The following is a 16,996-nucleotide window of genomic DNA, read 5'->3' as shown; positions in this document are numbered from 1 at the left end:
AACAAACATCCAACAATCATTGAATAATATTGCTGGAAGAGCCTTAGAGGTCTTGTCCAACTGTAAAGCAGGAATTGCTTGCTCTTGTTGAGCATTCTCCAAAGCACTGGGAAATGAGAAAAACTACTTTTTTACAATTCTTGGTATCACCTCAGCTAGAAGTAGAAACTGTAAAACATTTGTCAACTTCACTCCAGTGTGTGTGTTGGGTGGGGGGGGGTGTCACTTTCCCCCCTCCACTGTTCTTTCCGTCACTTGTAGAACTTTTCCCAGTTTCACCCTGGTATCCAAAATTAACAAGTGCCATGAAAGAATGAAATGAAATAAAGCAGACAAACCACTTGGCATGGCTTATGCTGGCAGAATTGAGGAAATACTGCTTTAGACACACAGCAAGAAAATATGTCTTCACAGTAGGCTGGGGATGGGTTAAAGATGATGTTTTGTGTTGCTTTCCTGAAAAAATAATTAGTGGCTCCTCTTTATGCCCTACATCATCACTTAAAATTCCTTAGTATTGAGTTGAACATTTTACAGCATTGCTTTTGAAAATGGTATTTTTATTCTGTATCTTTTTTCACATGCTTATGAATTTGAATAGGATTAATGACATGACATTTTTTCCAAAAAGAAAAAAAACCGTTCCAGTTAAAAAATTCTTTGCATCTATTTCTCTAACACAAGAAATCAATTTAGGTCAGGTCGTAGAAAATATGGAGCATTCCTATCTCTCACTGTAATAAATTTGAAATGAGAATGCTAAGCATTACACTGAGTCAGGTTATAATATTCCAAACCAGGAAAAGAGGAGTATTAGACTGTAAGTAGAAGGAAAATGCATGATGAGAGTACAATTTATTTGAAGAAAAAAATCCATTAAAAATCAGATTTCATCCTTTTTCTCTAAGCTAAGTTGTAAGTACTTGAAATGAGGGAGGAGCCAATTATATCCCAGTTTCAGAATGTAAATGTATAGCCTGATTACATCCTAGCTTTTGTAGAATAATTAATGCATGGTTTCTTCTAGATATATAAATATACAATATAAATCTCATTAACATATTATTGAAGCATTTTCTTCTGTTTATCCAGGTACTCATTTTTGCTATCTCTTTAGTTTATAAAATATATGTCTTCATTGGTCATTGGTTATATTTATGTGACTTGATTTACAGTCAACAAGAATGTTATCCCACACATATAGATGATGTTCATAAACAGAAGTATATGAAGAAATTATCTATGATGGTCTTTAATTCTGATACAGTGTTTTGAACCTCCAAAGACAAAGACCAGTAAATTGTGGTACACTGTGTTCTTAGTGGAGTCACCTGTCAAGTACAATATTGTCAAAGCATCTAAACAAGAGTTTCAGTGTACTAAAATGAAGCTGCCAGCTAAGATTGTGTTAAAACTGCAAATAACCTTTTTCCTTTCTCTTTTCCTCTGAATCCCAGTAAAATAGTTTACTGTTTTAGTTTCCAAATGCTGTCTTAATATTTATGAAATGCAAAGTTGTCCATTCATGTGATGGATGTGTTTGCTATAAATCTTATAAAATCAATGCCTACCTGACATACAGAAGTACAATTAGGAAAAATAAAGGAATAAAGAAATTTGAAAGACTTCTAAACATATTTATATCTTCTTTTCAACCTTTTATATATTTTATTTAATTTCAATTATTTACAGTATCTCTGACTGTAAAATATTTAATATAAATGAGATGAGAATTAATACTAGTGCACTCACATGAGTTAAAGTACACTGCTAGGTATTAATTATTACTAGTAGTAGTGCCAGCGAAAATGTATGTGTATGATAAGGATTCCGAATTTGAGGGTAATTTCAGAGTAAGCATAATAATAGAGTAATATTAGAAAAACACAAAGGATAGAGATCTTTGCTAAACCCCATCACTGAAAGTCTACATTGCTGCCCTCCATGCAGTGCCATATTTGCTAAAAGAAAGTATGGGGAAATTCTCTATATTGAATTAATTCAGTGATTTAGGATTTTAAGAAATTCTCAAGGTTTTTGATGTTTTGATCAGTTTTAACAATAAAATCCTCAGATCAATAACACTCTCACACCTGATTGGCTTTAATACTTGAAAAGTCTTTGATAGCTTTACACTAATAGGATACGTCTCAGGTATACAGGACCTAGTTCCTTCTCTTCTCCTATATAAGAGAATGATGGTGGGCTTCCGGTGGGCGGGGCCTGACAGGGAGTTGTTGTTTTTAACAGCTCCCGAATCTTGGCTGTGTTAAACTGTCTAAGCAGCAATCCATCAAACTGTTTAGCAGTTTGTTTACCTCTCCTTCGGGCTTAGAAGGAGGAGGCGAGAAACTATGCTTGGGCAGCGCCCCAACTAATCCTCCCAGTCTAAAAATCTGGGAGGAAGGGGGGGGCACCCGGCAGCATAGCACCTCCGCATCAAGATTTATTCTGCCTTTTGCTGCAGAACGAAGGTCTTCGCTCATCCTCAGTACAAAGACTGATTTACTGTTGACTTCAAGACGAGCTGAACCAATACTCGTGAACTTCTAATTGTATGTATAAATCCTTAGTTCCATTTGTAAAGAATTTCTTCTGACAATTACTTGCTGAAAGATACACAAAATGGCGCCGAGCAGCTGTGTAGGAGGGGTTAGACTTTGATAGCATTCTTACGGAGTCCAGAAGTGATTTATTATCAAACTAAATAGCAACTGCTGTATAATTGGTTTGTCTGGACTTATTAATTGACTAAAGAAGATTAAACTTGAGATGGCTTCTAAGCAAAATTCCCCCCCCCCACGTCAAAAAGTGCCAGGAGCTCGCCAGCTCCCACTACTAAAAGGAAGAGATATCTGCTGCTAACAAAGAACTGTACAAAGAGCTTATGACATGCAATCAAGCGATTAGAGATGATTTCCTGATGGTTTTAATTCTCTATCGGGCTACGTATTGGGAATTGAAGACAGGCTAGAAGACAGGCTCTAATATTAACTTGGCCACCATGATGGATGTGGTTCAACAAAAGGTTAGCAATGCAGAAAATGAAATTATAATGCTACAGTATAGACAGATGGAATTTGCTTTAAGGATAAGGGGCCTCCTAGAGAAAAGTCAAGAAAACTTGAAGCAGATTCTCTCTGAAGCCTTTGACCTTATGATAGGAAGGCCAGGAGGGAATTATGTATGGCAAATTGAAAAGGTTTATCGCGTCAACTCCTGGCTTGCAAGACAAAAGCAACTACCAAGAGATATTGTGGTGTATTTTGCTACTAGAGATATGACGAATATGATACTACAGGAGTCTTACAAAACTAAGCTTCAAATTGGGGGTCAGGAGGTGACTGTATTGAAGGAGATACCACCTAAAATGTTGAGATCTAGGAAAGACTATGCTTTTTTAATCGAAGAGCTTAAAAATCGTCAGATACAGTTTGGATGGGATGCGCCAGCCGGCCATCTTAATTCAGTATGGAAGGCCCAAGATTTCTACAGTAACATATTGAAGGTTGGACATCCCCCCCCTTCCTAGACCCAGAGAAAGAGAACAAGAAGGACATGATAGAAAGCAAATCACTCAAGCATCAACAAGGGCGGATCAACTTCCTCTCTCAGAGGTACAAGAAGCTATGGAACAAAAACAAACCCACGTGATTACCAGGCGAATGGAACAGGAACTAAAAAAGCAACAAACACATGCCACCATTCAAGAACCTACAGGTGTTACTCTAGAAGCAGTGGGAGGAGCCAGGCCAAAGATTAAATTCCAAGATGTTCAGATGGCTCTTAAAAAGCTTCAGGGAACTAAAGATGGCAACTAAGTTCCTAACTTGGAACATCAATGGCTTAAATTCCCCACAGAAAAGGAAGAAAATAAACCACTATCGTAAACAATTCAAGAATGATATAATTTGCTTGCAAGAAACTCAGATCAACTGATCAAAAATACCTGATTAATACAAGACTTGGACAACACTATATGGTATAGTTATTTACTTAAGGAAGGATTTGAAAGCTGAATTAATTGAAGCAGATTCCCATGGAAGATATATTGCAATAGACTTGGTATTAGAAGGGAAAAAGATACTGCTATTGGGAATATATGCTCCCAATCAACAACAAGACAAATTTTATAAAATGCTTCATGCTAAGTTAGTACATTGGGTCTATAGGTCCTGCATATTACTGGGTGATTGGAATGGCGTTATGGATACCAAGAAAGATAAGAAGGCACTCCGCCAAAATACCCAAACGCAAGCAAAACTACCTAAGTCCTTCTTCAATATGATAGAGGACTTTGAATTGAGAGATATCTGGCAAGAAAGGAATGCAGAAGAATATGACTTTACCTTTTTTTCTGATAGACATCAATCCTTTTCCAGGATTGACTTCATATTAACAACCAATGATTTGCTTTCTAGGGTAAAGAAGACGAAGATATGCTCCAGAGCCTTATCAGATCATAATCCGGTTTGGATGGAGTTGGGAGTTGGGATCTGAGCAAGAAGGTCTTGGAGACTGAATGAAAATTTATTTAAATATGAGAAAAATATTAATGAATGTAAAAAGTTGTTAAAATAATATTTTGTTTTTAACATGAATAAGGGTACATCTATGGAAATGGTATGGGATGCAAGTAAAGCGCATATGAGAGGAGTTCTGATAAATATGAATAGATTACATAGACGCAAACAGGGGGAAAAGAGAATTGAACTTGAAAATGAAATTAGGAAGAGAGAGCAGGAGCTAATCTTAAAACCAGGAGACAAAAAGATCAAAGAAACAATCACATTATTAAAAGAGCAATTTAACATGCTGATGTCAGACCAGGTGGCTACCAATTTGCTATATGCAAAACACAACACTTTCTGTAATGCAAACAAATTTGGTAGATGGTTAGCATATTTGATTAGGAAAAAACAGAAGTCTCGTAATATATCGAAATTACATTTTAAAGGGAAGGAAGTGTACCAACAGGAGGAGATTCAAAGGGTTTTTCATGAATTCTTTATAGGACTGTACACGAATGATAAAATCCAAAGCTTAGATATAGATAGATATCTGGATAAAGAAAAAATACCCATAGTTAAAGACGAGCAGAGGGAAAGGCTGAATCAACCAATAACCTCGGGAGAAATTCTCCAGGTAATTAAACAGCTAAAAGCAGGATTAAAAATTTGCAATTAGAAATGGTAGAACCGCTTAAGGAATTATTTAATAAGATCCAAGTGGAAGGGGAAGGTACCCCCATCTTGGAAGACAGCCTTTATATCCTTGATACCCAAAGAAGATCAAGATCTTACTCAACCAAAAAATTATAGACCCATATCATTACTCAATATAGATTACAAAATTTTCACTAAAATACTAGCGAATAGGTTAATGTTGGCTATTCAGCAATTGATTCATAATGATCAAACAGGTTTTATTCAAGGGAGACAAATGAGAACTAACGTAAGACTAATTCTCAATACATTAGAATACCTGGGAAAGAACAACCAAATTCCTGCTGCGCTTATATTTTTAGATGCTGAAAAAGCCTTTGATCGAGTGATTTTTATTTTTTTTTTGTAGATTTTTATTAACATTTGTAGGCCGCCCTTTTCCCTGAGGGGACTCAGGGCGGCTCACATAAAATCAGGGGGGAGGGAAAGTACAAACAGTGACATAAACACATATAATAAAAATAATAAGCAACATACATTCATCATTCGGGAGGGGCAACTATCCTTGTCCCCAGGCCTGACGGGCTAGCCAGTTCTTGAGGGCTGTGCGGAAGGCCTGGACGGTGGTGAGGGTACGAATCTCCACGGGGAGTTCGTTCCAAAGGGTCGGGGCTACTACTGAGAAGGCCCTCCTCCTTGTAGTTGCCAGCCGACACTGGCTGGCCGATGGAATACGGAGGAGGCCCAATCTGTGTGATCTAATTGGTCGCAGGGAGGTGATTGGCAGGAGGCGGTCTCTCAAGTATCCAGATCCACTACCATGCAGGGCTTTATGAGTGACTAATAGCACCTTGAAGCGCATCCGGAGATCGACAGGTAGCCAGCGCAGCTCGCGGAGGATAGGTGTTATGTGGGTGAACCGAGGTGCACCCACGATCACTCGCGCGGCCGCGTTCTGTACCAGCTGAAGTCGCCGGATGCTCTTCAAGGGCAGCCCCATGTAGAGCACATTGCAGTATTCCAGCCTAGAGGTAACAAGGGCCCGAGTGACTGTTGTGAGTGCCTCCCGATTCAGGTAGGGTCGCAACTGGCGCACCAGGCGAACCTGGGCGAATGCCCCCCTAGTCACAGCCGTCAGGTGGTGGTCAAACGATAGCTGTGGATCTAGGAGGACTCCCAAGTTGCGAACCCTCTCTGAGGGGTATAGAATTTGACCCCCCAGCCTGAGTGATGGAATATTGGTGGAATCTTTGGGAGGGAAACACAACAGCCACTCGGTCTTTTCTGGGTTGAGCACAAGCTTGTTAACCCTCATCCAGTCCATAACGGCCTCGAGGCCCCGGCTCATCACGTCTGCCGCTTCATTGAGTTGGCACGGGGCGGACAGATACAACTGGGTATCGTCCGCATATTGATGGTATCTAGTGAGTGAATTGGCAATTCCTGCTGAAAATATTGCAAAAAATGCAAATAGGAGAGCACTTTTTACAATCAATTAAAGCAACATATCAGGAACAAACAGCTCAAATCATAATTAATGGGAGTCTAACAGATTCATTTAAAATTGAGAAAGGTACAAGGCAGGGTTGTCCCTTATCCCCATTATTGTTTATTATAACTTTGGAACTATTGTTGAATAAAATACAGGGTTCAGGGGACTTACAGGGAATCAGGATTAGGCAGCAAGAATATAGAGTACGTGCTTTTGCGGATGATTTGGTTATAACATTAACCCAATCACAGGAATCTAGTAAGGTTTTAATGAATATGATTAATCAATATGGTCAAGTGTCAGGATTTAAAATAAACTTAGGGAAAACAAAGATACTAGCTATAAATATGAATACTAAACAAAGGGAAGAACTAGAAGGAATGACAGGATGTGAAATAGTTAAAAAGGTCAAATATTTAGGAGTTTATATCTCAACCTCAAACGGGAAGTTATATAAGTATAATTATGAACCACTATGGCATAGTATACAGACAGAAATGAAAAGATGGGAGAAATTACAGTTATCTTTGCTGGAAAGAATAGCAGCAGTGAAAATGAATATTCTACCTAAATTTTTATTTCTTTTTCAATCGTTACCAATACTTTAAAAAGATGCAAGCCTGCTAGAATGGCAGAAGGGTATTAATAAATTTGTATGGGCAGGGAAGAAGCTGAGAGTAAAACTAAAAATAATGCAAGATGTGCGTGAAAGAGGCTTGAAATTACCCAATTTAAAACTATATTATGATGCAGTAGTTTTATCTGTAATTAGTGACTGGATTAATTTAACAGATGATAGAATACTTAATACTGAAGGGCATGATTTGGTATATGGTTGACATGCTTATCTGCTATACAACAAAAAGGTGGATAAGAATTTCAAAAGTCATAATTTAAGGAATGCTCTACTGCGGGTTTGGAAAAAATATAAATACAAAACGATAAGATACCCATGTGGGCTATTCCCAGACACGCAATAGAAAATATGAACATAGTACAAAAACAGGATGTAACTACTTACAGACAGCTTCTTACTGCAGAAAGAGGTGTACTACAACTGAAACCCTTGGTTTAGGGAACCCTAAAAGAGGAAAAGGTAATTCAAACATGGTTTCAGTACGGGCAGTTACAGGCTAGATGGAAAATAGATCAGAAAATTGGCTTTATGCAAGTCGAGGATAATTTACTTAAACAAATTAGAGATCAAAGTCCAATGTATATAAAGAGATTATATAATGTGTTAATAGAAATTGACTCGGAAACAGAACTAGTTAAAGACTGTATGATAAAATGGGTTCAAAATGTTGAAGAACCAATAATGTTGGATACATGGGAAAAGATTTGGGTGAGAAATGTAAAATTTACACAAGCCCAAAACTTGAGAGAAAATGTTTATAAGATGTTTTATAGATGGCATTTAGATCCTAAAAAAAGTGGCTTCTATGTATTTGAACTTACAACCTAAATGCTGGAGATGTGATTGTGTGGATGCTACATATTTTCATATATGGTGGACTTGCCAAAAGAGTTAAAGCATTTTGGATAAAAATATGGTGGATTATGCAAAATGTTCTTTAAAAAAGGATAAAGTTTACCCCTCAGTTATTTTTGTTAGGCATAATTACTGATTGTACAGTTGTAGAGACTAATCTGATATTGCATTTAATAACTGCAGCTAGATTGTTGGTGGCGCAATACTGGAAGAAGGAAGATTTGCCTACTATTCAAGAATGGACATTGAAAGTAACAAACCTAGCCGAGATGGCCAAAATATCTGCATATCTTAAGGACCATTCAAATGAGAGATACAAACTGGAGTGGAAAAGATGGATTGACTATACTCAAAACAAATATGGGACTCAGAAATTCCAGATAGCTTATGATTAGAGATCAGGGATTATAAATTATCTAAAGTTAGTCCAGCAAGGAGGAGCTAGAGTTCAGTGGAAATACGTTATTAACTATCTTTTTTTTTAACTGTACTTTAGATTCTCTTTGTTAAAGATTTATATCCTGTATTGGTTCTGGGAAGTCGGGGGGGGGGGAGAGGGAAGGTTGGGCGGGGGGTTTGGGGGGGAGGGGGGACTAAACATTTGTAAAAGTTTGTTTTTTTCAAAAATGTTCAATAAAAAAAATAAGAGAACGGTGGTTTATGTGTGACATGATAGCAGTGTTCCAATATTTGAGGGATTGTCATAGATAGGACAGGGTCAACCTATAGTCCAAAGCACCTGAGGGCAGATGGAAATTTATTAAGGAGAGATCCAACCTTGAACTAAGAAGAAATTTCCTAACAGGGAGAACAAGTGATCAGTGCCTCCAGATATTGTAGGTGGTCCATGACTGGAGGTTTTAAAGAAGAGATTGGACAATCAGTGTAGGCTCTCCTGTCTGGGATTGGGCTAGAATAACTCCAACGTCCCTTTTAACTTTATTATTCTATAGGCTTAACTTTCTTGCAACAACAATTTGGAAATAACACAGTAAAATAATGTCTGACAGTTTTAGTAACATTTGAATTTGGAAAGGTTTTTATTTCGATATTGGTCCTACTATAAAGAGCTACAATTCACCAGAGCCAATTCCTATTGATTTCAATAGGATTAAACATTTACAAGACATGAGCATATTACATATTGATCTTCATTTACTTTAATAAAAGGGTAAATTGCTTATATATTCTAACTCTGTACTAGCTACTATTCCTATTACATACAAGGATATTTCAAGAGTCTCATAAAATGAATATTTTTCTGACAGTGATTTTTTTTTATGATGCATACTACGACATTTTTAAGACTAAAGAAATCTATCTCCAAGCAAATCTGGGGTGTCATATTAGCAGAGCACCCAGTAGCTGCATGATATCCTTTTTACAGGCAGTAGTCTGACAATATGGTCCTAAGGTTGGACTTTGAATGGGTGTTTGTACCTTCAAAGTTGCATCATATTTGCTATTCATGCTTATCAGACAGTGAAATTTTTCAGCTGTTACATTTCTATTTTTTCTAGAAGTGAGTTTAAAACATCTTTTCTGACTCTTTATAGTTGAAGATTGCACAGTGTGTTTACGCAAATTAATGTAACTTTGGTTTAATGAATTTACTCTTTCAAGGATTTGCACAACATACTAAACCTTAAATCTGAAAATTACATTTCTGTAGTGTAGTGTTTTACATGACTGTGTTTCCATTTGTGTGGAAATGTTGCAGCAAAAACATCATGTAGTAGTTGAAAAACAGCAGTTATGACATAAACTTTTGTGGATTGTGATCAATTTCATTAAATGCATGGACAGCAATACACATAATTATTGGCAAAATACACGTGTATTATGAATATAAATCAGGATGAAAATTATGAACTGCCATGCCATTTCCAGTGCTGCCATTAGCAAGACATTTTTTTCGTTTTAGGAAATGTGTATTTATGTCTTGGCCAGTAATCATTCTTACTTCTTGATCAATATAGGGTCAAGCTAGTGAAACCAGAATATTGGGCATCTGCCAAAGCTGCTGCTACTACAAAAATAGGGGCATGGGTCTTTGCAGCACTCTTTATTTAATTAAGAGGAAAAAGAAAGAATACTATCGGTAGCCGTGGTCTTTTATTGTGAAGAGGAAAAATGCTGCTTTTCAAAGTACAGACCCGGCGCGCTCTTGAGCGCGGATTTGTTTTAAGGAGTTGTGTGAGTTGTTAGAAAAGGCGACGGGAACGACCTGATGGGCAAAGATTACACATTTCAGGCATCCGGGCTGTGGTAACTGGTGTTTACAAAAGTGATTGAGGAACGCGCTATTATTATGGCAGAAATCCCCCTCAACCCTCGCCCGCTCTCAGCCTTAGTTGCCATGAGAACAACTTCCTCTGAACTCTCACCCCGCGTCGGCGACGGCTGGTCACATGATCGCAGCTAATATGGCGACGACCGCTGTTGCGGGGAGTTAATTGCCGGGGCCGGGGCCGTTGCCCGTATCCATTCTCATCCCTGGCCATGCAGAGCGAGAGGAGGGAGCCCGGTGGTCGGGAGGAGGTGCGAACGTGGACCGTTTCTGTGGCCGAACCCATTTTATTGCTAAGGAAGGGAATAGGTCTTGTTTACATCTAAAGGAAGCTGGGCCGTCCTTCCTGAGAGTGGGAGTGGTCTGTTTACATTCTCAGGATAAACTTGGAGAGGCCTCTTTTTATATAAAGAGAAAACGAATTATGTTAGGAATTGATTAGGAAACTAGTAGGCATGGCAGGACACGTTCGACGGGGAGGGGGGAAAGTTGGAGTTGTATTAGAAAATGGGGCCAAAATAGATACTCATCTGGCAGATCAGTTTGGAGTTTGAGCCAGCCTAAGATAGTGAGATAGGCAGGGAACCTGGTTACAGCTACTAATACAGTCTGAATGCTTTTGATAATGGACAATCTATGAACTTTAGAAAGCAAATGTGACTGGCAATATCATGTTATAGGAGAGAGTTCTGAAAGTCCAAATATGACTTAGAGTTGAGCAAAAGAAAACATGGGAAGCTGTTAGGAAACTATGGATTTTTTGAATTAATATATGAAAAACCAGAAAGGAAGGTTTTTAAGGGTTGAATGAAACTGGTGTGTATTTTTAAAAATATTCTAGGAGTGGGTTCCTTTCAAGAATACTTCTTAAAGTTGATTGAATTATTATCTGGTTTTCTCATTAGCAGGACCTTAATCCTATCTATTTACATTCTTGTGTCTTTTCATAGACTTTTTTGCGAGTAAGGGCAAACAGACAGACCCGGCTGAATGGTGAGTGGGACCTATATTCTTGTCTTTTGTTAGGAATAATAATTTCCAGTATTAGTGTCTGATGGGTTAATGCTCTCTTTTATAAGATGGTTTAGTAAGTTGTGACCTACAATTTTAAAGCCTTACTTATCATTTGTGTTACCAACCTGTTTTTGTTTCTTTAAATCTTTCCTAAATTGGTGCTATCATTACCACCAGTACTGGATACTGTTTGAAATGAGATACTACTTAGAGCCATGTGTATTAAAAAAAAATAGTGTCATTATTTCATATTTTCCTCTTTGTAGTTTTTCCAACCACACATCATATGTGCTGTTCTTCAATTTCTGATCAATTTCCATGTGTGTGTGCGTGTGTCTATGTGTAATCTCCTGTGCCCAATCTCTGTCACTGTAGAGAATCAAAATTAACTTTCCACAGATTTAATTCCTCAGATTATTTGCCCTTATAGGGAAATCACATATGCAATATTTGCATGCAGTAATTTTTTTACAGCTTTTAGCACTGAGACTTTTAGTCAGATTAAAATATTAATACTATGAAATCTGAGTGTTTAAAACAAAAATAAATTTCAAAAGCTGTAATACTTCTTTAATTCTATTTGTCAGTGTTTATTTCAATCAAAAGCAAATACACTGAAATCTCAAACATTCAAATTATAAAGTATTCTAAAATTGCAAGAAAAGAATCTTTTATTACGCATTCAAAATTACTAGGCAGCTGCAAGGTTATAAGATCTATGTTAGTGGTATTTACAACATCGTAAGAGTGAACTCTTGAATTAAGATTAATAAGCACCATGCTTTGTATTCTGAATACATGTAATCTGTGTTTTACATTCATAAACTGCTGTACAATTTCTATTGAATTCCCCTGGCATATGATTAATGAATATGCTATTATACCATTTCATATATTGATCATCTCACAAATATTCCTTGTGGCATCTGGTGCTGTTATTGGAAAATGCCTAGTGCCGAAACACAAATATTTTTCCAAGACTTTTTAAAGCAAATCAGTTCTTGCTGGGTGTATTGGCTTCATTGAAATATAATATTAATCAAAGGCTTCTTGAGCTTTTGTTGCTGTGCAACAATCCAGATTTTAAAGGAAAAGGTGATTTGGAGCCAATTTAGGTATTGTACATACCATGTACTTGTCAACAACTTTAAAAATCTATCTTTTTCTGACTTTTAATGGTAGCTTTGAAATAAGGATGTCATTTATGTACCCATATGTATTCCAAATTGCCCAAAACTCCCCCAAATAAATCTATCATAAAACTATTTTATAATACTTTGTGTAAAACTAAAAAGTAAATCTTGATTTCCATTACCCTATAATTCCAGAAAATTAACTGTACATAGGCACACCTTCTCTGTAGTTGTCCCAGCCTTGAAATAACCTTCTACCTGAAATGTGAGGGATCTCTATCCTTTGAACCTTGCAGAAGGCTGTAAAGACCTGGCTTTTTGCCCAAATGTCAAGAGATTGATTGGTCTGATGCCTATTGAAATGGGGGAAGGTATTCCTGTTTTTACCAGTTATGAGCTGAGTGGGATCATTATATGAGATAGATGGTCATATAAATTCTTTAAATAATGATGTACACATTAATTCTGAAAATAATTGTGTCAATTCGCTTCCAAGGGTGAATTGAATACAATTCTTAACTATACCAATCTGGAATATGCAGAAGAAATGGTATGATCTGAGCATGTACCGTGTTTCCCTGAAAATAAGACAGGGTCTTATTTCCTTTTGCCCCACGAAATATGCCTTGGGCTTATTATATGGGGAGGGCTTATTGTTTTGGGGTTGTCGGGTAGCTGCCCCCTTGTGCACTGGCTCCCAAAGAGCTGGGCACAGCCTCAGGGGTGAAGCAGCCATGAGGTGACCACACTCATGAGCAACTGCCCGGCAAATCCCCTCTCCAGCCGGGCAGAGCGCCATTCACTGACCTAGGGGGTATCCCTAAGGTGCCAAGGCACATGGCGCTCTGCCCGCTCCCCAGCTCCCGTGGCTTGGCACATTCGGGATATCCCCTAGGTCAGTGCATGGAGCTCTGCCCGACTGGAGAAGGGGGGGTTGTTCCGCCCCCGCCGCGCTCCGAGCATAATTTCTCCGGCTTCCAAACTCCAAAACTCGGCTGCTGAGTCTTCCATCAGCGGCCACTCTAGGAGTGCGCTCTATGGTTGTGGGCCGCTGCCAGAGAGTCTTCCGGACAGAGAGTCTTCCAGCAGCCAGCCCACAACCATAGAGCGCACTCCTAAAGCGGCCGCTGCTGGAAGACTCGGTAGCCGAGTTTGGAAGCCAGAGAAGAAGTTATGCTCGGAGCGCGGTAGGGGTGGAACAGGTGTTCGCACACACCCCCCTCTCCAGCCGGGCAGAGCTCCATGCACTGACCTAGGGGGTATCCCAAATGTGCCAAGCCATGGGAGCTGGGGAGCGGGCAGAGCGCCATGTGCCTTGGCGCCTTAGGGATACCCCCTAGGTCAGTGAATGGCACTTTGCCCGGCTGGAGAGGGGGTTTGCCGGGTGGCTGCTCGTGAGTGTGGTCACCTCATGGCTGCTTTGCCCCTGAGGCTGTGCCCAGCTCTTCGGGAGCCAGTTTACAAGGGAGCAGCCACCCCTCCCCCCCCCCCGGCCAGGCAGAACGCCACTCCCCAACCTAGCGGTATCCCGAAGGTGCCAAGCAATGTGAGCGCCTTCCCCTCCGCTCCCACGGCTTGGCGCCTTTGGGATACCACTAGGTCGGTGAGCAGTGCTCTGCCTGGCCGGGGGGGGGTTGTCGTCCAGGGGACTTATTTTTAGGGGTGGGCTTATATTTTTGCCCATGCGAAAAATGTGGCAAGGCGTTAGTTTCCAGACAGGTCGTATTTTCGGGTAAACACGGTATTGATCAATGGACAAGCAAAATTGAGTTAGAAGCTATTAACTAAAAAGTAGGTTAGTAGACTAGAAAAAGACATGGTGGGTTTTTCTTTTCAATAGAGTGCTCAACATAGGTAGAATGTGGAATACAAAATTGGATTTCAGTATGTAAATGATTACCTAGATTATAGAACAAAAGTAGGTGTGATTCCAGGCTTCACAGCAATATAAAAGTTATGTAATACATACAAAATAAGGCCCTGCAAAACACAAGCGCCCTTCTAAAACTCTGCAAAATAAAAACTCCAGGTAAACCAGAACCGTGGCACGACAAAACCGCGGTCCACTAAAGCGCGCCTGATTAAAGCGCGTACCTGATGTCATCAGCAGCGCGACAAATACGACCGCGGAGAAAAAAGGGCGCTTTAAAAAGTGCTTTTAAAGCAAGCTGATTCACGTTAAGGTAAGGGTTAGGGTTAGGTTAAGGGTTAGGGTTAGGTTTAGGGTTAGGTTAAGCGTTAGGGTTAGGTTTAGGGTTAGGTTAAGGGTTAGCGTTAGGTTTAGCGTTAGGTTAAGGGTTATGTTTAGGGTTAGGTTTCGGGGGGTTAGGTTTAGGTTTACGTGTTAATTTTAGCTTTACCGCTCACAGTGTGCTTTTTTCGTCGCGCTGTGATGACGTCAGGTACACGGTTTCGTCGAGCGCGCTTTAGTCGACCACGGTTTTGTGGTGGAACCAACCAGAACAAGTACATGAGATAGTGTAAATTAAGACTAAGTCTGAATTTGTGCTGTTTGGATTAACAAAGCAAAGCCTGTCACCATTGTGTACTTTTGTGTAGAAAAGGAAGCAATGGATGTGTTTGAAATATTTTTTGTAGCAATTTAGATCCACGATTAATCCAGAAGGAATACTTAAAAAAAGTGACTATCAACAACACTCTGGTTCATGAAATCATTCCAGTGACAGAATTGTTATTGTAATGTTAATACTGATTTCCCTATGCCTTGGTTATTTAAGCAAAATAAATCTAATAATTTAAAATGTCTTGTGCATCTTAAAACTATCAAACTTTCTTTTGTCATGTCTATTTCACTGATAGACCAAAGTCTCTTACAAAATTTCAACTTATTCTAACTGAGGGACGGCAAAAACTAACATAACTGTTTGGAATCTTAAATGATAGTTAGTTTTTCTGTTGTTTCATTGATATAGCAAAGTCTCTTACAAAATTTCAACTATTTTCTAACTGAGGGACTGCAAAAACTAACCTGACTGTTTGGAATCTTAACTGATAGTTTTTCTGTTACTTTGTTCAGGCTTATTCTTTTAAAAAAAATCTTTGGCTTAAACATTAGGAAAAAACCAACCAAGCCTCTCTCTTTGCTCCTGTGACAAGAGTACTGGGTAGAAGGATTAGAGAGCTAATTAGAAATGATTTCATCTATCAGCACTAATTAACAATACTGTGGTCTCACTTGTGTGTTCTTTTGAGCTGTTCTCCTTTGGGACAGCTCGGCAATTGCCCCCCTTCCTCTGAGGCTACTCCATCCTTTCTATGCTGATTAGAAGTGATAGCAGAGCTTTATAGCAGCAATTGGAAATTCTACTCATTCGTTTTTCAAACAGCCTCAGTTTCTTGTTCCCATTCCTGAATTCCACCATTAAGCTATTGCTAACTTTTTTGTTATCTTCCTTTTGCTGTATTTAATGTTTGGCCTCTGCCACTCTGATTTGTGGGCAAGAACATTTTTTTGCAATAGTTGTTATATGTTTTTTAAAGTTGTCTCCATCAGTGAGAATGCATAATAATAATGTAGTCTTATTTTCTGAATTGTGTCGAACAGTCATCAGCCTAGGAAAAATATCAATCCCTTTACATTACCTGTACATCATGCTAGCATATAAATAATAAACATAATAATCCAGCAACATGAAAATTGGTCCAAGAAGCTTTGCAAATAGTTAAAATCCAAGTTATTAACATTAATATTTTTTAACTTTTAGAATTTTTCCAATTAGCATCACAGGCTTTGCAGTGAAAGATTTATTTTAAAAAGATGCAATCAGATATTACTCCATTAGTCCTTGAAAAAAATAATATTATCAACATCTTGGTAATTGAGGATAGTTTTTTTTAAAAGCAAAAGGTATTGAAAGTATAACATGGAAGTCTTCTTGTTGCAAATTAACTAGATGAGTGATTAAGAATAAGTGATTGTAGATTTTGTTAGTGACTACAGATAAGGAGGTTTCTAATGACTATTCTTTAGTGCATTTTTATTGCATGTTTTTTTCTGGGGTGTATTAATACTTGCTCTTATGAACATGGAAAAAGCTGGATGTGCAGCTTCCTATATGAGGAATTCTAATTTCCTTTAAGAAAAGGTTAGCCTGGTTACCATGAAAATTTAGGATCTTTTACATGGAGCTGTTTTCTACTTATCTGGTCCTGAAAACATGACATAAATTATTAAGAGCAAGGTTTATTATTGGAGAAATGTTTTTTGTTTTATGTAAGTGTTCTAATACTAAGAGGGTAAAAGCCAGAGCCACTAGTGCTATTCTGGAGAACTGATCCAGAGTTAATGGGACTTGTTTCCTCTTGCACTGTGTATTTAGTGAAAAGTAGGTGCCTATAAATTTGTTGGGAATTGTTGCTTGAGAAAAAATGTGATTGGAAGAAAAATGG

At 38.4% G+C, this 16,996-nt stretch overlaps 1 protein-coding gene across 3 annotated transcripts in view; it reads left to right on the top strand.

Annotated features, from left to right (window-relative positions):
* The window catches only part of RNF220 (ring finger protein 220), a 388,384-nt gene that overhangs the window by 297,478 nt on the left and 73,910 nt on the right, over positions 1-16,996 (top strand). For 2 of the 3 annotated variants that reach the window (XM_087719790.1, XM_087719789.1), the window contains exon 7: positions 11,390-11,432. In XM_087719790.1, coding sequence (XP_087575916.1) covers positions 11,390-11,432 — 43 coding nt within the window. Of the gene's footprint in view, positions 1-10,549; positions 10,691-11,389; positions 11,433-16,996 lie in introns of those variants that run through there. The other variant, XM_087719791.1, reaches the window with a different exon arrangement.

The sequence above is a fragment of the Thamnophis sirtalis genome, unplaced genomic scaffold, assembly GCF_051295495.1.
Source record: "Thamnophis sirtalis isolate CommonGarterSnake01/CBP01778 unplaced genomic scaffold, rThaSir2_p1.2 scaffold_7, whole genome shotgun sequence".
Taxonomy (NCBI): Eukaryota; Metazoa; Chordata; class Lepidosauria; order Squamata; family Natricidae; genus Thamnophis; species Thamnophis sirtalis.
Note: the sequence above shows the minus strand (reverse complement) of the source record. Positions and strands in the feature narration are given on the sequence as shown.